This window comes from Spodoptera frugiperda, chromosome 18, assembly GCF_023101765.2.
Source record: "Spodoptera frugiperda isolate SF20-4 chromosome 18, AGI-APGP_CSIRO_Sfru_2.0, whole genome shotgun sequence".
Taxonomy (NCBI): Eukaryota; Metazoa; Arthropoda; class Insecta; order Lepidoptera; family Noctuidae; genus Spodoptera; species Spodoptera frugiperda.
Window position 1 is genome coordinate 5597213 of NC_064229.1, and position 24689 is coordinate 5621901.

General features: G+C 38.3%; 3 protein-coding genes across 4 annotated transcripts; 1 reads left to right on the forward strand and 2 right to left on the reverse strand.

Moving 5' to 3' along the window:
• Positions 1-323: 323 nt before the first annotated feature.
• LOC118278293 (regucalcin-like) lies at positions 324-4003 on the reverse strand. Its single transcript, XM_035597523.2, has 6 exons — positions 3861-4003; positions 3321-3480; positions 2396-2593; positions 1757-1975; positions 1088-1203; positions 324-604 (listed from the first exon to the last, which is right to left on the reverse strand). The coding sequence occupies exons 1-6, from the start codon at positions 3957-3959 to the stop codon at positions 365-367; spliced, it is 1032 nt and encodes a 343-aa protein (XP_035453416.2). The 5' UTR covers positions 3960-4003; the 3' UTR covers positions 324-364.
• Positions 3943-23116, reverse strand: LOC118278285 (SWI/SNF complex subunit SMARCC2). Of its 2 annotated transcripts, none has more exons than XM_035597512.2 (20): positions 22854-23116; positions 22464-22583; positions 15071-15175; positions 13500-13668; positions 12721-12875; positions 12107-12250; positions 11602-11729; positions 11359-11465; positions 11005-11129; positions 10502-10683; positions 9962-10103; positions 9472-9592; positions 9053-9189; positions 8512-8713; positions 8117-8271; positions 7637-7754; positions 7208-7357; positions 6599-6823; positions 6121-6223; positions 3943-4557 (listed from the first exon to the last, which is right to left on the reverse strand). In XM_035597512.2, exons 1-20 carry the CDS (start codon positions 22968-22970, stop codon positions 4398-4400), a joined length of 2865 nt encoding a protein of 954 aa, XP_035453405.1. In that variant the 5' UTR covers positions 22971-23116; the 3' UTR covers positions 3943-4397. The 2 variants fall into 2 exon arrangements, with proteins under 2 accessions (XP_035453405.1, XP_035453403.1); XM_035597510.2 differs by having other exon boundaries at positions 15062-15175.
• Positions 17447-21523, forward strand: LOC118278294 (regucalcin). Its single transcript, XM_035597524.2, has 6 exons — positions 17447-17674; positions 19345-19480; positions 19734-19937; positions 20137-20355; positions 20739-20851; positions 21221-21523. The coding sequence occupies exons 1-6, from the start codon at positions 17594-17596 to the stop codon at positions 21467-21469; spliced, it is 1002 nt and encodes a 333-aa protein (XP_035453417.2). The 5' UTR covers positions 17447-17593; the 3' UTR covers positions 21470-21523.
• Positions 23117-24689: the final 1573 nt, after the last annotated feature.

Here is a 24689-nt window from a genome sequence, read left to right on the forward strand (position 1 = left end):
ATCGGCCTTAGAACTATTCTTGAGAGCATCTTAAAATTAGTGGCGTTAGAGTATTTAACTATAAGTGACATTTTTACAAAGTTATTTAGTTTACTGCAAAAATGTTATCACTTTTTATTATTAGAAAGTTACTGGTAATCAGCCAACGCATTGGCATTAACAGTTGTAGGTAGAAGTTTGTACGTGGCTTATGTTGTAAGAGAAATTATCGTATCGTGTCAGCAATAAAATGTGTTTAACTAATAGATTTAGATAACTTTGTTTGATTTGTGTGCTATGTTAAATAAGGAGAACTTGTTCTGATTGAAATAAAAAATCTCATATACAAAAATACTACTTTATTTAATCTTAAATACAAATTTGATCAGTAAAAATCTGCGTTATCGAATCGGAAGGTATGAGGTTCGACGCCACGACTTCCAGTGCCTCGTATCGTGAATATAGCGCCCCCTAGCGGCTCCGCAGCGGCATCCAAGTTGTCTCGAGCAGTCGTCACGAACAACTCGTCCAGGTTGGGCCCGCCCCAACACACTGACGTCACTCGGGACACGGGTAACTTGTACCCGAATACTAATTGTCTTGTGTCTGGGTCCACGTGTAATACCTGTGAATGAAGGAAAAGGTATTTCAATTAAGTAATAATAATGTTTTATTGGCTGCACGTTTGGTGTGGTGTCTGGGCAACTGACTGCCGCCCCAAGTGTAGGGTTTGATTCCCGTACGGAGCAACTCTTTGTGTGATCCATAAATTGTTGTCGTATTTTAAAAACAAAAAGAAATCTTTAATTTTTTATCACTTACTAGTGTTCTTGTTTTATTTTACCTAATGGAACCAGCTTAGGTTTAAAAGTGATAAGTGCGTCTCGAAATGGCAGTGTACAAATTACAAGAACAATCTTTGGGAAACACAGAGCTTTTTTTGAGGGGGGAAATCATCCAATGACTTCTCCCGCCTTAGGCGAGGCAAGAGGGAGTAGACTCTTACTGACTAAAAACCACCCCATTTCTACTCCTGCTTTTCGAGCCGTAGCCCCGGTAACCCGGGTGAACACTGAGCTAGTTTTATAGGGCAATAGTTTATACTCACAGTGCCGCCAAACATGAGCGCTATCCACAGGTTCCCGCTGCTGTCGATGGTCATGCCGTAAGGGATCGCGTCCTCGTACCCGATGGTCGTTATGTCTATCACCGTCCTTCTGCCAGCTGCAGAACAATAAAGTATTAGGTGGAGTTATGGAGTTTCTTGCTCGTTCTTCTCCATTCGAAGCAACACTTTGGAACGAGCGCCTAGCTTCACTGACAGACAGACTGACGGACAATTCAATTTGACGTTTCAAAAGTGCCTTAATTAGGATTAATTGAAATAAATGCATTGACTTTGACTTTGGTGCTAACGCTTAAAGGCAAATTTTCTACGTTATTGGGTTTGTAAAGAGTACATAGATGCTGCTGATGTAGATAAGGAGAAACTGAAAATAATATTTGAGTGATTTTACGGTTAGGCTCAAAATCACTGAGCCGAGCGACGCGTGAAATGGGTTAAATAAAAATTTATGATAGAATGATTGATTCGACTTCCTTCACTGTTTGTCCAATACCAGACTACCATAAGGCTCAATAATACCTTTATATCAAAGATTCAAACTGTTTGTACGAGTTGCAAAAAACTTCAATACAATATTTAAAATTATTTAGCTACTAGGTACAACTCTAGAAAAATCTATCGGAAGCCATTTAAAACTTTAAAAATACATACACAAGTCTCCTCTTTGTAGATCAAAATCGAAGGCTTCAATTTTCTGCGTGGGCGAGTCGATGTAGTACAGCACTGTATTGTTGAGGGACCAGACGATGCCGTTCGAGACGGAGACCGGCCGCAGTTGGATGCGGGGTTGCGTGAACCGTTCTTGTTCCACGCTGTAGAACGTCGCCTTGTCCGGCACCACGTCGTCACCTGTTTGCGGGCCTCTTGTACCTGTTCAACGATATGTAGCAACATGTACATACATACATACATAAACTCACGTCTGTTTCCCATGGGAGTAGGCAGAGATAATGGAACACCAGTTGCTATGATTTTTTTCACACCTCTTTCGCTTCATCAACAGTCATTAGTCTTTTTATGCATATTTGTCGCTAAAGTAGCAAAATGTAACACTAGATAAAGGTGGATGTATAATTTAGCGATTACAGTTCATTGATTTTTTTTTTCTTTTATAACTTGGCTATGTGACTAATTTTGGTGTTTATAGTAGTCTTATGCTTTACTATAGTTTTCCAAGAGCTTGAGAAGCAAACCGACACCGTCAACCAGTGTAAACAATTGCGAAGATACCAATCGATCTAAAGCAACGAAACAAAAAGATCTAAAAGTTTAAATGGATGCTCCAGCTACCTGTCCAAAACCTCCCTTCAGCGTCGGGTTTTCCTTCACTGATAACATTGTCAGGTAGACCGACGTCGACAGTAGTCAGCAGCCTTAGTGCTGCGTCGCCAGCGATGGCCCAGTCGAGCAGGTACAGCGAGGAGCGCACGGCTATCAGTAGCCGGTGGGAGCTCGCTACCAGGGACACCACGTTCACTTCACCGTAGTCTGCAAATAAACATGGTAAAGCAACACTCGGCTTTTTGTATTAGGGCCAAGCCCACTATAATCTCCCGTACCACTGCAACTTCTGTAAGCCAGGATCTACAGTAGATACAACCATGAAAACATCGGAACACTGAAGTCCGGCGCGTCTCAGGGACATGAATGACTGTCTTGGAACCCGCAACGAAATAAATCAGAAGATATTAACACTCGGCTTGATGATCTCTTTAATTACTTTGTTACAAATTAGACTATAATCAGCATCAACCCATTTCCGTCCACTGCTGGACATAAGTCTCTCCTGAGCACGCAACTAACCTCCATCTTCAGCTCCACAAATTAGATACTTGACGCAAGGTCACGCCATTTATTCCCGAAGGGGTAGGCAGAGGTGCACATTACGGTACGTAATGCCGCTATACAATATACACCAATATTTTTCACCATTTGCGTTATAAGTCCCATGTAATAGGAGGCGAGCCTATTGCCATATACTGGGCACTACTGAGAAATTTACACCGAAAAAAGCCCAGTAATGCTTTACCCGACCAGGGAATCGAACCCGCAGGGAATGAGGCAGTCTATTAGATACAGCTAGGTAACTAGCTGTTTTAAGTTACATGGTGTTCAACATTGCTAAATTAGGTTATTCCTTACCTTTCGTATCTATGATGATAAAGTAGATTTGCCATCATTATACAAGTTAAATCTCTTTTAAAATACTACTTACTGATATGTTTAGTATAAATCTTGCCGGACACGTAGTCGAGTCGATGCACGTTACTGTCGCGAACGTCGACGAAGTACAGACTCTGCAGCTCGGGGTCCCACACGGGACTCTCTCCGTGCACGAACAGGGCGGGACTGCCGGGGTTCTCATGTGATGATACCTAATGTCGATCAATGGTATGGATCAACTTATGGGAATATCTTGGGTACTCTGACCACGAGGTTTAGTATATAGTATTATTGGATATTATGGTTTACTAAATTGTTGGCTAAAATTATAGTTACTGTTTGGCGTTTTGGCTCGCCTATAAAAATGTTATTCCAGAGGGCATAAATGTGTTTAATATCTTATATTTAATTTATGTATACTTAAAAGATGCTTCTGATTGATTTTTAAATGTTTTATTCACAAGTCGGTGTTGAGATAGAGTATTTTTTGTTAGATGAAATGTAAAGACAATCTTACGGTGCACTTAAATCGTAATTATAAGAGCTTCTCAATAATTTAATTTGTAACCTTACAAGTTGGATATGTACTCACCATAGAGATCCTATAGTATTGTTGGGATTCCTGCACCTCCTGGGTGTCGGCGGCGGCCGAGTGATAAATTATACAAATCAAAGCAATGATCAAAAACATTATTTATTTAGATCTCAATTAAATTAATATAAATTTATTTTACGGTATTTCCGTGCAGTACTGCACCTAAGATTGTTTTCTGTACAACTGTGAATCAAATGTTTCCAAAACATGTCAAAGCAATAAAATGATACGACAATTTTTTTCAGACAAGAAGTGAACGTAAACAGTTCGCGGGGGTCGATAACGCGGGACAAAATGACGGCGTCAACTGAAACAATGGCATTACCCGAAGTGTTTTATTTGATAGCGGCGATATACTCCTACACGTACACTTACAATTAAATAATTACGAATACTTCAATACATCGATCTTACACCACATCCGAGGTTCGCGTTCATACAGATCACTCGTTCACATGTAACTCTATACAATAAAGTTGAAGTCTACTTATGCTAATATATGCTTAAGGGCTAAGGGTGTGCGTAGAGGCGCAGCTAGGCGTGGCTGGGGGGCGCAGCCTCGGGCGCGGGCTCGGGCGCCGCCGCCGGCACCCCGGGCTGCGCCCCCGCCGGGCCCACGGCCGGCCCCGGGCCCGGCCCGCCCACCGCGCCCACGCCTGGCACTGCGCCAGCTGCACCACTCTCTGCTTGTAACCTGCGCACAAACAATGACATGTCAATGGTCAACATTTTAATATAGTTTACTTGAAACCAGCAAAAATAATTATGACTTAGCAAAAAGTATCATATTCTGCCAACTAAATTAGTTCTCCTAGAGCATGAATAGCAACATACAAAATTTTCCTGCCTAAATCCCTAACAAATAATTATTAAATCTCGCAACGAAAATAAAACGAGTACAACATTTCCGTCTAGTACAACAAACAAAACAAAAAAGTACTGAGTCCCAATTACCTAAAAACGTTAGAATACACTATTGCAGGGAACAAAACGAAATGTGTGCTATCAAGGCTATTGTAGGTTTCCGTTTATTTGTAAACACTCAGAAACTCAATTGTAAGCTGTTGTAGTGTGTTTGTTGCTATAGTGTGACCGGAACCGTTGTACCGTGCTTTAGGAAATCGCGACGATATGAATTACAATACAATTGATACTTAAAATCAGCTTTAAAGTGTAAAAATATAATGTACTATACCCTTTGCGCTATAACAAGGTGCGGCTGACAGATGCCAGTATGACGTTGACGTCTCTCTTTAGGGATGGACATTAGAAAAATCTTTTTTTATCGCTATCGATACTCGCAGCATACATTTAATTCTCTTTAATTTTTTTATTAAATGTGTGTGTTATTTAGTTGTGTAGTGTAACTACGTGTATATACTTGTCAAAATAAATATTTTATGACCGAGCCCTGAGGTGTTTCAGAGTTTCAGTTTTACAGAACCGTGAAGAATATAAGTGTATATTAGTTTGTATATGTTACTGAAGCAACCACGATCTTTCAGATTAAGTACCACCACGCATTATCAAAGGCGCCGGAACTGTCTACTATATATTTGTGCTCTGATAAAGTCACTGTGGTTCGGGCAGAGAGAGCCGCGTCTACAGTAGATTTACCCACATAATTAAAGGTTTTTTAAGAGTGATAATTGAACGACACACGATTTTCGTTTTATATTCTAAAAAAACATCGACTACCTATCCATCGTAGCAGTACATCCCATCACTAAACACGACTATGGATTTACGTTATACGCATAACACTTCACTTTATTTTTCATTACATTAGATTTTATTTAAAGACTAGAACATTCCGGTTGGTATTAACTTAATTAACTACACTTCCGAATGATTTAACATAATACGAATGTGATACAGTTAAAATACTAAGGAATAATTTTTAAATCGCAGCAACTTTCAAGAGTGATACGAAACGTTACTGAATCTGTCAGCCGCACCTTGTTAGAGCGCATAGGGTATAGTAGTGGTTTCTTTCAAACTATAATGTTACTATGTACGATGGCGTGGTAATATACTTGTCGGAGTCAGAGCGGAAGTTACGTAAAGACTATTTTGACCCATAGTCAAAATAGTCTTTACTGACCGTATTCAAAGAGACACATATCTTGATTCAATTTATTTAAATTCTTCTAGTTTTTACGTAACGATATGATGCACATACCATTTAAGATGCGATATAGTTACTTTCAAACTCTAGTACAATGGTCAGGTAAATGAGAGCTGATTATTATGTTACCTCTGGTGTGCTTGATGCCTGGCACGGAACTCTGCCGCCTTGAGCTGCTCCAAGTGGAACTGTTGTCGCTCCTGAATTAGTTGTTGTCGTTGGTACTCCAAACCTGAATAAACATTAAGATTAAGTGCTTTGTTTTCTTTCTAAATACTAACATATCGAATTTTAATATGAAGATAGTCACTAAAGTAGGTTGTCTTTGCTGAAGTTCAAGAACAGGATATAAAGTATGTAAAACCGGGGATCAAATTTAATATTACTGAATTGCAATAACTCAGTTTTCTAGGTAAGAGATCGCTTCAAAAGCATTTTATATAGATTCCTCAACAGCAAATTATATAGATTCTTAAACAAAAAGAACATAATTTTGTTCTACATACACTTCACGAATAGTACATAGGATTTATTATGCACGAAGTATAAAAATTGCTACCTAACCTTACAAAGATAATAATTTATAAGTCAAGTATTATTAATTTACCTTCTCGTTCCCTCTCCATGGTGGCTTCAAGTTCCTCGAAATGCCTGAGTTTGATCTCTAGCTTCTTCATCTGCGTCTCGACGAGCAGCGCGACGAGCGACTTGATCTTCCTCTCCTCGACGCCGGCGAGATGCTTGGCCTTCACGGCGGCGGCGGCCAGCGCGGCCGCGGCCGCAGACTGCAGCTTCGCGTCCACTGTCGTTGGAGCTTCCGTTTTTTCTGTACCTGTTACATGTAGATAAATATAGATTGATACATTTATCAAGATTTTTGCAGTTGGAACTGGTAATATTGCAAGTCTTACAGGTTAATAAAATATTTGCTAATTTCACACCATTAGTCCATTTACATTATTCAGCCAAGCTTAATTATTTAAGGTAAAAACTTAATTTATTCGTCACAGGCATAGGTATTACTTTGATTGTATAGATAGGCATCAAACTATGTGAGGGAACAAATTGTATTTGCAGACATACACTAGAAGAACACTGTAAACCTCCTGTGACTGAACCAGTCTCTAATGAGACCATACCCCCATACCGTGACGCGGTCTCAATGGTCTCACCCATTATCACTATTCTGTTGCATTGTATTGTATGTATTCCTTACCAGCCTGCGCCGCGGGTTCCTCCTTGGGTTCCTTGTCAGCGTCGGGCGCGGCGGGCGCCTCCTGCGGCTCGTCCTTCACCTTGGACTCGCCTTCTTCCACCTCCATAGGTTCCGCCTTGATGTCTGATGAGCCCTCCTTCTTCGCTTCAGCTGTATAGTATTTAAGTATTCAGAAATTATTCATTGTTCATGTTCTTGGGTGGAGTATAAGAATACACAATTTGTAAAGTTTGTGTTTTAAGTTTGTATTAGTGATAGTTGAAGTTGAGTCAAGAAGAATAATTTAAACAAGAAGAAAAATCATACATCAAGACATGAGTATTAACATTTTAAAGAACAACAAATAAATTTCTTGCTCATTCTCCTTTGGGACTCTGCGTTATAGATAAGAATAAAGTATTATTGTAATAAAATGTTGTGTGTGTGTACCGCTGGGCGAGAGGTCTGGCGCGGTGCCGGCGATGCCGGTGGCGGCCAGCGCGGCGGCCGGGCCGTGCGCGCCCGCCGCCTTCACGTGCGCCTCCATCATGGCCGCCGGGACCTCGTCCTGCCGCACGAATGTTTCAAATTGTCAATTACATCAACCTACTGAGCCAACTGGCTCCGCTTCAACCAACTCTAAACGACAAACGATTCAGTCTGCAGCAAAACAAAAATATGCGCCGATGCTCTAAAAACTCCCGAATGGATCCTTATGTAGTTTTGAGATAGAACGATTCTTGAACACAGTCTAGTACATTTCATATTATTATGCTCTGGTGGTCAGATAAACCAGAGGCTAATATATTTTATAGCGTAGTAAATCGTGCGAAAGCACCTACTATCCAATACGTATAAAAAGATGTTAGAAAAGAGGAAAAGTATAACCAACTAATTGCACTCATTTCATAAATTTGAATATGATCTTACCTTGATAGCCGCGAACTCCTCCATAGCCGCCTTGGTGGCTCTGGAGGCGATGCGCGGATCCACGACGGAGGCGAGGAAGGCCACGGTGCTCATCACTGGGTTGCCTGTCTTGCTGAATGGAATCGGCTGGTAGGCTAAAGGTCCTAGCACGCCACCTGCGATGGAAACAGTATCGTGTTATATCAAAAATTAACTTGAAACAGTCCCACATGTGACTAATCGATCATTGAAATAGTTATCGGAATGTTGTGAATTTGTTTTAGCAAATAGAGCCATCGCTTAGTGAGTTATTGTTGAATGGTACAACTTAGGTTGAGAGTTTTGCTCGTCAGAGTTATTTTGATAGACACGGCAGATGTAGTGCCTGTGTAATTAGTACAAGTGGGAGTAGGTACCGGCGGTGGCATCGTGCAGGTAGGGCTCCTCGATGGGCAGGCGCAGGAAGTGCAGGATGCACTCGTCCTGCGTCCGTGACCCGACGTGTGCCGCGACGCGGTTCCAGTCGTCGCGGTGCAGCTCCAGCGCCTCCAGCAGTAGCAGCGTCTCCTGCTCCGTCCAGGCGCGCCCGCGCCCGCCGCTGGCTGACCCGCAGCGGTACTGGAATATACGCAGTCGACGTCAAACTATATATTATTCACGTTTTTGTCAATATATCACAAACCAAGCCAGGTTGTGAATAATAAGGCCAAGCTTTTAAAGATTTTTTAAATAAACTATATTGATGTTTAATATAAACAAAATATAAGGTTGTATATTTAATAATGTAAAGTTATGACATTGTAACATTACTAGAAATTACGTGACTAATTGGAAATAAAGATAGATATTTCTAATTTTTCATATGAAAAGACTATACTTTCCTGGCTCAAACATTAGACTGATAAATAGTAAATACCGAATAAAAAACATCATATTATACAGTCTTAAGTTACGTACCTGGTCGAGTTTGAGTCCGGGTGCGGTGCCGAGTTCGAGTGCCGGTTCAGGCTTGACAGGCGCGGCCGGGGGCGCAGCTCCAGCTCCTGCCTCCGCACCGTTGGGAAGGCCTGGCTCCACTTTAGGCACGTTCTCCGCTGCAATCAGATTACATATTATTTCAATATCATTTCATAAGTCTCTCTCTTTTGAAAGTCCAATGGTGTCTGTGGTTTATTAGTTTTTGCCCATTCCAAAATGTAGATTTATTTATGTTGAAACATGAAAGACACACAGTCAATGCTAACTTATTTTCAATCAGTTTCACAATACACATTTAGTAAGTTCAATCACATGAACACCGCGTAAAACAATATTTCATGTATAAAAAGTCCACTGAGTATAGTAAGTAAATATAAAAGTAATAAATAAAAACATACCGGGTCTAGGCTGCGTGGGCCGCGTGACGAGTGGCTGCAGGCCGGACGGAGTGTCCGACAGGACGTGGAAGTGGGACGTCGGCGGGGGACCCATCGCCGTCGGACGGGACTCCGCCTCCAACTGGGGATACACAACAAACGTTAACATTAGGATATAAAAATATGAAGAAAAAATATTTACTGGCGATAATCCCGGAGTCTCCAGGATCTCGATTTTTGGCTTGTAGAGATCATTATAAGTCATTTTGGTTGTCTCCAGAATAGCAAGAACTCTAAAATAATTACCAGGCTGTGAGTATATGCTCGCAGATCCAAAAGCAGATGTTACATTTACGATCGAATTTAAACCTTGGGAATAAAACTTTTTGATCAAAATCACATTTTAATATTTATACGGAATGTCCCATTTTGTAGATCTATTTCAGTTTTTGCCAAAAAATTATTAGAAGTATGTACATAATGTAAAAAAGTGCTGAAAAGATTATAAGACCTGGTAGTTGATGAGTCCCCACTGCTCGAGGAAGCCGTGCACGCGCATGATGGCGCAGACGTCGCCGGCCAGGTTGCGGCGGCACGCCGTGCTCGTCAGGTACTCCGTCGGGTTCAGCCGGTACGTGTCGATCATGAAGTTTCTGAAAGGTTACATTATAAACTATACAATCTAGAATGTTTTGATACAAAGGTGACGATATTTAACATAAAAGAACAGTACGGCCTCGTCTACGGAGACGCGAGCATGGAACGGTTCGTCCGACAGTGGTTATAAATTGTACCTAATAAATATTTGTGATTGCACGAATATTGTTTTCGCCAATGGGTATAAAAGGAAGGTTATATTGCATAATTTCTTAAGTTTTTGTGTAATTTAGGCTGAGACGGTGTGATTTCAGGTAGGTGGTTAAGTACATAGTTATATTTGATAATACGATTGACTCATCTCTGTTTGACAAAAATGTTTTAGTGGTAGAAGGTAACGTTAAGTACACATATAAATAAACTTGAAGTTTTAATAAATAAACATATCTCCTACCTGTAAGCGAGATATATCTCAGGAGTCTTGGACTTGTTCTTTCCGTTGAAGAACTCCGGCAGGGCTCTCTTCTCGATGGTGTGTATGGAGTTGTAGTCGAACCACGCGGAGTACGACGGCACTACGATGTGGTGCGTCTGGTCCGTCACGTTGTCTTCCAACTCCTCTTTAGTTAACATTTCCTGAGAATGTACAACGATATTGTGTTAGTATTCACCGTTGCGACTAATTTTCTTATGTATTGGACATTTGATTGTACTTGGAAAATGGTAATGGTTTCGAATTTTACTACATACGATTTAAGACTAGCTAACTAGCCTACAATGAAAAGTGGTGTATTTTTGAAGAGTTGAAAGAATAAAATTGTTGTTTAATATCTTATTGATCAAGGGTTTAGAAACCAGTTTGAGCATGAAATAAGTAAAAAGTATGTCTTTTCTTCTGTCTTCCTACGAACAAAGTCCGTTTCATATATAACGTAACTAGCTAAAGTCCCCCAATACCTGCGTGTTGGAGTCGGAGTGCTTGCCCTGCGAGTCGTCGTGCGCGTCGAGCGGCGGTGCGGGCGTTGCGGGGGCCTCGCTGGCGCCCTCCGCGCCGCCCGCCACGCTGCTGGGCGCCGCGCTCGCTGCGGGAAAAACGTTTATTGTAATTCTAGACCTCACCAATGCACTATGGAGCGTCAAATTTAATTATACCAAAATCAGCTGCGATAAATCTTTGTATTCGATTTCTGGGTTCACATATACGTGGCTAACTAAACAGTCAATTTCAAAACCCGATCTATGCTTTGCTAATGTTCAAAAATAATAGGAATACGGACCCAATGTGCACAGTAATATGAATGAAATACTCACTCTCGGCAGCTCTTTCATTCTCTGGAGTAGGTACAGCGTCAGTGTTATCTCGGGACGCGTTGTCTTCCTCTTCGTCCACGTCATTCTCGCGGCGTTTGGTTATGCGACTATGCAACAAAATAAATAATTTTGATTATGTGCACAACATTCAACATTTTGCGCTAAATAACGTAAAGTTGCGCAAAATACAAATGCGTTGGGCAAATAATGTTATTTTATACACGAAAATTAGTAACAAATTACCTCTTTCTCTTGCCATGTTTCTGTGGCGGTGGTGATGGAGATCGCTTCCTCTTGCTGCCTTTCTTGGACTTGCTCGAAGGTTCAGCTCCCGGGATCAGATCATCCACTGACAGACGCAGCTTGTGGATCTGGAAGAAATACACCGTGTTAATATGCATATTGCACTCATTTTTAATTTACCACTTTTAAAAAGTTGTTTCTATTCCTTTATGATGGACAGTTTGAAACAAATTAAACGGAACTGACCAACAGATAAATATGTAGTTTTATTAGAAAACGCATTTTCGGACTACAAACAAGCTAAATAATTAAATTAAATTATTAAAGTTTTGGAAGCTGTTACCATTTTTACACAAGTGTCAATGACATCACTAGCAATAAGTGTGTCTTACAATTATTATATACTAGTGGTCGTTTATGCTCCTACGTCTGCGCAATTTTCTTAAAAAGGGGTCCAAAGTTTTTGCATCACGTATTAATATATAGATTAATATATTCTGATTACCTTCTTCTTGCCGTTGGAGTCGACCTCGTAGTCCTCCTCGTTCATCCACTCGTTGTACTGCGGCAGGTCGAGCGCCCAGGACGCCGACACGCGCCACGGCTCCGACCGGTTGCAGTCCCAGCTCACTGTCTCTGGGACGTCCACCTGCACACACACGCGTATTATTTCTTTCAATTAAACACAATCTTCGGAAATCTCTTAAAAAAACCTTCCACCAACAAACAACAATAAACCAATATAAATATATGGTAACTAGTTTACTAGTAATAAGATGGTAACTAGTAACTGTAAGTGTAGAAGAGCCATGCGTCCGGCACGAATGGGCCGGCTCGACCGGAGTGATACCACGACCTCACAGAAAACCAACGTGAAACAACGCTTGCGTTGTGTGATTGAGATTACCGGTGGCCCAATTACCCCCTCTTCCCAATCCTGACTCCCCAATAATCCTTGATTTCATAACCCCCAAAAAGGCCGGTAACGTACTTGCAACGCCTCTGTTGTTTCGGGTGTCCATGAGCGGCGGCGATTGTTTACCACCAGGTGATCCGTCAGCTCGTTTACCGGCTTATTACATAAAAAAAGTAAATTGTTGCTGAGGATAGTATACATACGGGTAGGTCAGCTTGTGCCCAAGTGTCGTGGCTGTCGGGCAGGTAGTACCAGTGCACGAGCACATGGTTCCCGCGCCGGAACACGGGGCGCGCGTACTCCTCTTCCAGCGGGTCCACGGTCGGGTACACGATGTGCGTCGCGTCCTCCTCGTCCTCTGCACCACATAATATAGTAGCACGTGTTACATCAATTATGATTTGATTTCGATAATAAGATTAGAAGAAAAGAAGCCTATATGCCTATACTAAATATTTTTTTTATATAAAAACGTTGCCTCACACTAAGATTTTCTACTGCCTCATAGATGCGTTTAATAATACGTTACGTTTACCTATTTACATAAATTTTATCATTGGTAGGTAAGTACTAAACAGTTGGATAGGTAAATGAAATTTATTTTTCTAAAAACTAACAACTTCTGTTATCAAATAATACATAAAATTAATGGCGTATCTACAAGTTTCCTCCTTATATAAATAAATCATACAAAATACAAGGCAACAAGAAAATTATTCTTAACGTTTATACAAAAATATAATTAATTATTATGACGTATATTGAACTACGTACTGACAACCTCTCTTTGTTTACGAGTGTCTAACGCTATCGCAATTGAGTATAGGCATTTAGAAATAGTTACAAACATAAGTAGTTATACTACTAATGTGTTTGATATCTTGGACAAATTCTACGTTCTACGATAGTACGAAATGACAGCGTTTAAAAACGAGTTCAAACATTGTTGAATGACAATTAATTAGTCCATAACTCCACTTACCGCATATCTCTCCTTGGTGGTTACCAACGATATCCTTGACTTTGTTGGCGGTGGCCTTGTCGACGTCGGGTCGTATAAAGACGCAGGGCGAGCGGATGACTTCAGCGCCGAGCAACGAGGACTCGATCTCCATCATCATCTGCACGTTCAGGTCCTTACGCGAAGGATTCTGGAAAGGTAGGAGTGGGGGAGGGGACCAGAAACAAGTTCAATGTTAGATGGTGATCTTAATAGAGGTGGATGAACTTTAATATCTGTGCTGAAGTTTACTTTAATTATTTAAGAGATCTGAATTTAAACTTATTATTTTTCTTAATTTATAGTTAAAAATGAGCTCTTACAATGTTAAAGAATTTGACAATTAAATAAGAATTGCAAATAGTAATCTTTAAAATTTATAACAACAATAAAAAAAAACAAATATAAAACAAACAAATTTTGACACAAAAGGTAAAAAAATCCCAGGTTGTATAGAAAATGACTTAAGACATGCAACAACAAACAGATAAAGGTGATCAACGACCCAGTTGTATTAGTGACATAACAGACATAATGTAAGGAGTTAAGGTTATTAATCACACAAACACACACAAGAACGTGTTATTGGAAATGCCCGTTATTTACACACAGAGTACAACCATAGTACAACAATCCCAGAAGACTCGACAATGGCCCTTGCATGAAATGGTACAAGTATATGGAACATTGGGAACTGCTACCTTCAAGCTAAGAGAAGTTCGTCTAGTGTTACTCTATAGATCCCGTGTGTGTCATCTACGGAGACTGTGATCAATAACAACACATCACTAAACAGAAATTATCATAAACTGTGCAACATAATCAAATCGTTTGCTTCAACAACTAAACTTCGTAAGAAAGCCGAATCTTAAAGTACTTTACTCACGTTATTTAAATTGAAAATTAAACTAAAATATTTAGGAAACAAAAAGGAATTTAAAAAGTTGATTTGCTTAATTATCTTTTGTACCTTTATGTTAATAGTACCCTCATTTCATTTCGTGCATTTGTGCTCGTAACAACATACATCTGATACTGATTATTAAGGAATAAAATCAATAAGTTTTACAAGTCTCATAACAAGTTATATTTATATACTTGTTAATCAATTATAGTTTTATAAGCCAGTCACGATCCCAGTGGTTTCAAATTTGGAGCATACTATGACGGCATCTCTGTTTAAGACAAACTACTTAAGCATCCACTCCTTAATATAGTGATGCTACTAGATCAAACTACAGCAATCTGTCTTTATTTAATAGATTTTGAACTTATTTCTGTTACAAAGTCGAAAATCCATTGACGGTTTTTTGATTAGAGTACGTCTTGTGCTAGTCTGGATCGCATAAAAGGTTGTCACACCCTTACTCAAGATGCGAATAGGGCTACTTATTATTATAAAGTATTATTATAAAGATCAGATGCATGTGGTTAGAGAACAAGTGATGCATTGTTATAGAGCCGCGTGGTGCGGGGCAAGGTCTGCGGGGCGGCGGGGGCTGCGGTCTGGCGGTGAGCGAGGCGGCGTGCGGGGTAGTGCATACCTTACCGACCTGGAAGTCGAACTTGCGCCACCGCTGCTCCGACTTGAAGCGGAACATGGTGGCGAGCACCGTGCACAGGGAGCCGCCTGGCTTCATGTCCATGAACACTTTCATCTGGAAACAAATTATTCACTAAGTCAAATGCTTATAAAAAATTGATCAACAAGTAACATGTTTTTGTTCGGTTTGGCGAACTGAACATTACTATTATTAGCCTCTGGGGAAGATGGTTGAACAAACAGCAGTGGACGTCTTTCGGTTAATGATTTAGAGAGCCTAAGTCAAAGCAAATTAACCCATACCTACTATACGAAACGTCAAAACAGAATATTGTCCATCAAACTCAGACTGTCTATGAATGACCTATCACAATATCACAATCTATCAAAGTAAATTCCTATGAAGGTGTGCTACTGTTTACTTCCTCTATAACAATACGTACATAAGAAATAGATAACGATACTTGTACCACAGCAAGTTCATGATCACACTCTTTAGGAGCTATGGCTATGATACATTGTACACCATATTTGGTAACAATTGGCAATTGGTGGACAATGGATCATTTGGCAATGCAAAATTACAGTTCCGATCGGTATATAGAATTATCTAGACGGTAATGTGTTAATTTATGAATTATATTATATTTATGTGTCAATGTGGTACTTAAATTAATTACTTATCCTCATCTTTATTTAATGTTTACTATGGCTGAAAATATACTTGTTTTTCAGTCAAACTTACAAAATATTATTTAGTTTTTAACTCATTCGTATAACACCTGAGTAAATAATGTAAATGTTAGTTAAACATAATTTTTATATTTAGTTTTAAGTAGTGCTTGTATTTCTCATAAGAAGCAAATTTTCAATAATTATATTTTTAATATCATTAATATTAATGATCATTCTTTGTCAACGTGAGAAGGTTCTGCTCAACATTGGGGCAGTTACAAGCTGGTGCTAATTTAATTTTCTCTTTTTGACTATCCTTTTAACCATTCAAATGATCCAAACTTACACGAAATATCACTAAGACAATACATGTTTCGCGTCAAACATGTATTTATCAAAATAATTAATAGATCAATTAAAATAAAGAGGTTATCTATTAGGTACTTAGGTAGTGACGTTACTATCGGGTGACATATTACTTTCATTATAAACTAGTGTTTAGGTATCGCGAAATTAAGGTTTTTCATACTTCAATGAACACATTAGAAAACCTTAAATGGCAACCTATAACACGATTTAACAACTTTGCATATTTTGCTATTACATAACAAATATTAAATCTTATAAATGGAAGTCGCCATTGATAGGTGTCCCATTTATCTCTTGGGATCTAAAAAATCTCAGGTATCTTAATCAATTCCAAGAAACAATTTTCGGTAACACCACAAAGGGAAATCACTTTTCTGCAATAACAGTAGCTACAAGATTTCGTACCAACTGCGTAGACTGTTCATTACATAACTTTGAAAGTACAAATAATAAAGAAAACTTAGTCAAGTAAGAAGGGCAACTCGTACTTAAATGAAGGAAGTGGCATTGATTAGATAACATTCAACACGACAGGATATGTCGTACACATAGGATAGTTGATATTAGTTCTAGGTACCATTAAACCCACCTAAGGTTACAGGAAATTACAAATTAATAGCAATTATGCTCATGAAGGTGATACACTTTCCGTAACCTACTTTTATATACTGATAAACAGGTCGGGTGAAGCTTTTCTAAAACTAAATAAACAATGCAAATAGATTGTTCTTGTCTCTCTTGTTATCAAGTAAAAAATGGTACACAAAATTAGTGTCTAGACATAAAAAAGAGCTGAAGAAATTCCCTAAGATGGCACATAATAGTTTTACCTTGTGTAAGGTCACACTTCCGCGGAATCGCGCCTGCTGAGCCGTGACACAACATTACAGACCACGACCTTCCTAAATTAATTAACTATGTGAATCGGACGGATAAACTAAAGAAAGTCGAACAAAAAACATAACTTAGTATTAAAAAACAAAACATGAATGGAAGCTAGTTTAGATAGAAATAAAAAGCCTTTTTGAGACATCCGTAAATGCGTCTGGTAACTTCGAAGATCGGTTTCCGTGTTAAATTCCTATTACCGAATGAAATTCAGAGCAAAACATGAGTGTCAATATCTTTACTATACAGACTTTTAGCTGTCTCTGCCTTTAGATTTACTCTTATAAGTAAAATAGACTTGATTATTTATTAATTCTTTAGGTACTCTGTTTACTTCCTAACTTCCTAGCCATTACAATTCAAAAACTCGTAGTAGCAATGTTATGTAAAAAAATTAATAATATGCTAAGTGTTAAGTGTGGATCAACAGCACCGCATTCACTTGTTCAAGATCAAGTGACCGGTTGTAGCGGCAGTGGCACGGTGGGGCTGCGAGACGGCGAGTGAATGCCGCGCGAGACGGCCGCGGCCCAGCACTCGGTGACAGTGAACCAACGTCGTTAGATTCTAGTTGTTACATGTCAAGCCACTAACTATCACCATGATAATCAGAGAATTTATCCTCACCATATTATTTGTCAACTGTTTCGCATACCAAGCTACGACACCGCTTATTAAAAATGTAAGTAATTTAAAGTATTTTCGTACAATTTCTAAATAAACGGTTCTAAAGTGATCTATATTTAATTAAGGTTTTTATTACCGTTATCAACCGCTGCCTCATTCGCTGTATGATTGTTTATTAAGAATAAAATATTGCTTTCAATAGAACGAGTTGTAGATCCAAGTGTGATGCGTATCATGGGTACCTATGTGAAATTAATTATACGTTTTTAACACGCATCCACGACACAGCAGACAATTTAGATGAAGATGATGATGACACAGATGATAAGTATGTAGTTTTCCATTCTCCAACGTGTGCTTACGAACAGTAGTAAAGCTCCTATAGGCAAAAAAATAGGTAAACAGCGTATAAAAATACCTAGTACAAAAATAAAAATCTTATTTTATCCGCTGCCACTTATTGTTAAACATTTATATAAAGGATAGTACAAAAGGAATGATGACATTACACATTATTTATCTATTTCATTTCTCAATTGATAATTAAAATATACACATCACAGACTTAGATTATGGCTAGCTGCTGGCTGGATTGACCTATTCATAATAGTTATTAATTACTTTAAAATGATCAAATACTAAATTTTTAAGACGCTCTCAAAATTAGTTCTATCGCTACAAATTCTTTATAGCAGACAGAGATGGAACTATATTCGGGTGTATAGGTAATGGATTTCTTAAACACATTTGCTTAGATTGAAGACGTACTTATTGCCTTTGAAACAGTCTCATAAAAAATCCTACGTAATATACAGAAAAAACTCATCCGCACTTAATCATCAAGTTGTTGTTTCTAAACCATACCTAAAATACAGTTTAAGATAATGCTTAGGAAAGAATATTATGGAACAAATTTAATTACATTTTTGCCATTTCAGTACTATAATGCCCAAATTATATTCTGTGGACGAATTTCTTTTTCTTAAATGTGTGTAAGTGTATAATAAAATGTACAAAATGCAATATGTATTGTGAAACTAGGTAGGTATATAAACTCGCAAAACTACTACAGATCATGCGAGCGAACTGCTATTTTTAATTTTGAAATTCGCTCGTATCTAAGTACCATAGTTAATTTAGCGAGCCGGTATTCCACTTAACATCCAATCCAATTTTAAAAGGCGTGAGAAATTAAGGAATTTATAATAATGGAATAAGGAATTTAAGTGCAACATTCTGTCCTTTTGGAATAGCGAAACTAAAAATGTTAGCTTCGATATCTGATTATGATAAAATTGTATTTGATTTGAAATATTAATAGACGCTCAAACTGCGCACAACGTAACAGTTTACCGGGGCTCCGGCTCAAAGCAGGAATAGGAACGGGGTGGTTTTTAGTCAGCACGCAAGTCTGACACTTCCTCTCGCCTCACCTAAGGCAAGAGAAGCCATAGGAATATTTTCCCACCTCAAAAAAAAAGTATTTGGTAGTTCTTCTTCCTAGCTGCGGTCCTAAACCTGAGCATGAGCAACCCGTATGCCAAACGTAGGGACTGGCGATTTCTTTGCACCTTTTAAAGGAAGACCATTGTTTAACACTGGATGTTTTGCTGCTGACGATAATTCTGTCATCATTATTTAATACTCTATTACTGTAGTAGGCTTTTAGTACAGTTTTAAAATAAAATATTTACTTTTGATTAAAATTAACAATTATTAAAATAGGTACAGAGAGGTGGCATACACTTCGAGGGACCTCATTGGTCAACCGCAGAGAATGCTCTCTATTGGGTCGACATACAAGGACAGCAGGTGTACAGATTCGACGCAGAAACATCTAATATCACCTCTAAAACTATTGGTAAGTTCACAAGCAGTGCAAAAATATTTCCAACCGATTTAGATAACAGATCTGCCAGGAGCAACATTGAAAACTGTATTATATTCGTCGTTATTAGATTTACTATTCGTCTGCTAAACAAATTCTTAAGTCTAAATGCTATGTGTTTTTGTAACAACACAGGATACAGTCCTAGTGCCTCCAGCTTTAGATAAAATCTGCCAGACAATGTAAATTCTTCACATTTAAAAATTAAAAAAAAAACAAATTCCAGGATACGGACCAGTGTCACTAGTTGTGACTGTAAAGGACTATCCGAAGCTGATTTTGGTATCTGTAAGGTCGGAACTTTACTTCTTACCATGGGACACGTTCGAAAATGACAGTTCTCTCAGACTACTGAGCGTTGTGGACCTGGGTCTGCCAGATAACAGGTGTAACGACGGCAAGGTCGACGCTAAAGGAAGGCTTTGGTTTGGTATGTAGTCTTTAAGATATATCATATTAAAGTTCACTCTGATGCTTCATTCCGATGTGTTTGATGTGTCTTATGAAAGAAAATCAGAGAATACATAGAGGATTTTTTGAGGAAAAGTATCATTTAAATTGCAGATATCGTAAAAACCTTCAATAAAGGTGGCATTAATGTCGTAAAATGCTATTTTATTAACTTCCAGGTACAATGGGCAAGGAAGTAGATAACATCGTGGACAAAGACCAAGGAACTCTATATTTAATGGACGAGCACAATTATAACGACCCGATGGAAAAGGTTCGTCCCGTCACCGTGTCAAACGGCATGGCGTGGACTGCCGACAAAAAGTTCATGTTCTACATAGACACTCCAACTAGAAACATTGACGTATTCGATTTTGATCTCGAAGAAGGATCCATTCGTAAGTGTGACGTGTTGTTCTAACCAACTATTTCGGTTTTTATGTCTTCCTTCTCCCGCCTTGGGCGAGGCGAGAGGTGGTGTCAGACTCTACTGACTAAAAACTACCCTGTTTCTACTCCTGCTTTTCGAGTTGGAGCCTCGGTAAACCCGCTAGGTAGTCCGAAACCCCGGACTAAACTCGTCTACTAAATCAATTTTGATTCATATTGATCATTTGATTACCACCATAGATAATTTAAAAAAAGTAGAAGAAAAACAGAGGAATAATAGAGTGAATTCTGAAGTTCACATCCAGTTCATGCCTCATCTATGTATAAACACTAACTATTCATATGTGTTCAGTGCAAACAAAAAAAAAGTTAACAAGTTTTTAAATTCCAGGCAACAGAAGGACACTGTTCAGTTTCCAAGCCAATAATGTGACAGGGCTACCAGATGGGATGACAATCGACAGTGATGGTAACCTATGGGTAGCCTGCTTTAATGGATGGAAGGTACAGATATTTTTAAGTTAATATGAAATGCATATTTATTTGTAAAAACGTAATAAATAATAGTATTTACACAATACAAATGTTGTGACTGCATGGTTAAAGCTGTGGCTGGGCAACCGGCTGCTTCGCAACATGTAACTAAAGAGTTGCTCTGTGCGGGAACCCAACCCCAACTGACAAAGGTCAGATCTAGAAATTGTTTTGAGTTTGGGGTCATGTGTATGTGAAATTGTATGTTTGTAAACATACCCACGAAACAGGAGGAATCACTAGTAAGAGGCAACAACTTTAAAAATAAAATATGGTCTAAAAATAATAAACATGTGACTTTATCTTAAGTAAATTAAACACTGTTTACTTTTATTGCAGGTAATAAAGATTGACTCCAGAGCTGGTAAACTTTTGGAACAGCACAGGCTGCCAGTTTCAAAAGTAACATCAGTGATGTGGGGGGGACATGATCTATCTACACTTTTCGTGACAACCAGCAAGGTGGGCCTGTCTCAAGCGGAGCTGAATGCGCAACCTGAAGCCGGCTCCCTATTCGCCATTGAAGGCACTGGAGCTAAAGGACTGCCTGAAAATCAATTTGTTTTTGCTAATGCTGCAACTTTTTAGTTTTATTGTTTTATTAAAATGTTATTTTATCTAGTTACATTTTTACATAAGTAATTGTAGTTTTTTTTTTTTTACTGTAGTCACATACCTATCTGTATCATGAATTCCTATGTAAGGATTGGAAATCTTTTGAGACTACAATGATGTCAATAAAATTGGGCACAGTGGAAAGTAATGGCCCAGAGATTTATGACGTCCGTGTCTCTTGCATGAGAGTGCGGGTTCGAAACCTACCAACTCCAAATACCAATGTGACTATTTCCGAGTTATATAATATATGTACTTTTTTAAGATTATTTAGACACCACTGACAAATGAACATTGTGAGGAAACCTGCGCTTATAATTTCTAATTATAAGTTTGAAATTGCCAACCCGCATTAAGCAAGCATGGCAATTTAATGCTCAAACCTACCGTGTGTGAGAAGAGGCCGTCAGCAGTGGCCACTTATAGACTGTTGATAATGATGATGACAGTGGAAATTTATACAAAAAGGACAAAAAGAATCTGTGAGAAATGAAAAAATATAGCATTTACATTCTTCTAAGTAATTAGTACTCGATAAAAGTTTGTAATGTTAAACATAGAATTAGTATTAAATATTAAGAAATGAGCACTGTCATTTCTTAATATTTAATACTAATTCTATGTGTAGCTTTAACTAGGGTTAAGGCTGCTTTACCACTAGAGATGCTTGCTATGGATAGCTTCCCTACTATTGATGCGAGCTGCGCATCTTCCACACACAACTACATAGCTTAGTATCAATGGAAACGGTCACTTAGTTTCACAACTTAGGGTCAGTGGGTTGTTTTAAGGGCAGATTAGCTATTAAATCGCCATAGCATAGCTATATAGCATATTTCTGGTGGAAAAGCCCCCTAATGTTATAACTATTTTAAAGAAATATGCAGATAACCTATATCATAACTATTATACACGGGAATCTAAGTAGTGAACAAGAAAACATTACAATAGGAAACATAAAACTCACCGGAAGCCTCAAAAATGGAGGGTCAGAAGCATTTTTTCCTAATTTATTCTCTTGATACTGGATGAGCTGTATCACTAGCTGGGCCAAGCCCTCTTTTGTAGGTGGGTCTGTCTGCACATGCTGGAAAACAAATATTATTCTTTACAAAATGATGTAGAAGTAATTTATATATAGAATGGCCTATACAAGTAATAAATAGTTTGCATGGAGTAGTAAATCTGACAAAACCTAAAGCAGAAAGGTTCCTAAATGTTTTGATTGTACTGGTCACACAAAACTATGACTGCACACTGAAGCTGCCTGCATTATCCAAGTGGTAAATAACAAACTTATAAACAAATTAATAGGAATAGGATTAGAATTCGGTATGGAGTTGGTTCGTTTCATTACCTTTTTGCAATTTTTCTGTAACCAAACGCGGATCTGGTCAAATTGTGTTAGAGATTCCGGTGACTGAAAAAATTCGATATTAGGCCCTCCATCCTTCTTTGGACCTATCGTCGCCATGATGATGCACTAACTTATAATATTAGTCACAAAAATACTCAGATATCTAAAGATATTTATTCAATTTCGTCTCAAACTGTTAAATTATTGCAAAGAAAAACAAGCAAAGACGACACGGCGTCGCTGTTCATAAGTTTGACATTAACAATTCGATGTTGCCAGCTTGCAATAGTTTAATTTTATTTAAGAACTAGCCTTTTGGGCAACAGTAGTGTACTTCATAAAAAAAATCAGAAAATAAAATTGAAGAAGGAAGAATCAGTTTTTAGAAGCAAAATTCTAATCTGTCAGTAACTATAATAACTACATCGTCGAAACGCAATGGACAAGTGGAGCTGGGCCTAATTACAGTGTTGCTTAAACAATTAGACATTGCAAGTTACAATTCAGCCAAATTAAAGTACCTACATAAAAATAACAGTCAATTGTACCCATTTGAGAAAAATATTTTAGATTACATTTTTTTAGTGGACTTTCTCTTCTTTAGGAAAGAAAGGGCTGAAACTGCGGTAGTTACCTGCGCGGTCCCATATAAAAAAGGCTTCCGTGTGAGTGCCCCGCGTATTTGTCATAAATTATTATAAACGAGCTTACTGTTTTTATTCTGCTAGTTATCCTCGTTTTGCTAAAGAATATTATATTGATACGACTGACCACCGATAAATCCGTCCGTCTTCATTGAGTTAATCTGTTAATAGTTAATCTGCTTAACAGTTTCATTAGCTAATCGCTGTTGCCGGACCATAGTAATGTTACTTGTGCGTTCTATTAAATCATCGTAATACCCTGTCGGATCGAACGCGCGAGCGCACAGGACCCGTAAAACTAATTCATAAACAATACTTGAGTGACGGCTAGTACTATGCGTCCATTAAAATGAACGCACAGCTAAGGTAGCCTGCTAGCTGTTTAACTATTGTCAGTGACAATAGATCATTATGTCACGAGGTTTATAATATATTTTTATGTTTTTATATTACATGTTTTTAAATATTTTTCGGTGTTAGAGTTTACTGTTTGTGATACACGCAGCGTCTTTTTACAATGGATTAAATTAGTGCAGAAAAATATGATAATTATATCAATACGACAAGAACAATGAATATTACAAGAAAAGTGATATGGGTTTTCCAAAACCATTTTGATTATTACAGTTCGGATGAATTAGGCGACTCTACTGGTTTTCAAAAGATATGTTACTTTTTATACTCGTGCCACTGCTAAATGAGGACCTAGACAAAATAACCGCAAGAGGACTTCTAGTGCCAGCTATTTATCAGTAGCTTGTGGCCTTAAGATGCTTGGAAAATAATATTTCATGTCTGTCTAAAAATATGGCAGCAAAACTGACTACTACATGCCATGTTATTGAAGCTACTGCAATATTGTATAATATTTGCAGAGCTTGTGGTGTTATAGAACACAGACAGTAAAACATTATACGATATTAAGAAGTTTTATTTCTAATCTGATTACTTAACAATTCAATTTCTAATTCAGCCTTTTAAAATCTTGGATGGTTTTATCGTATTCTAATAAATTACTTCCTCTATTAAAATCTTCTCTCTTAATATCCTCAAGTCATACAATGCCTGATCTTGTTGTATATTTATTGAGGTGCGTTTGATTCTTGCTTCAGATGAGAAGAAAATTAAATAATCTTATCGGGTTCATTTTCAATCACCAGTGATGTTATTTTTCACAGACAGTTGTGTTTAA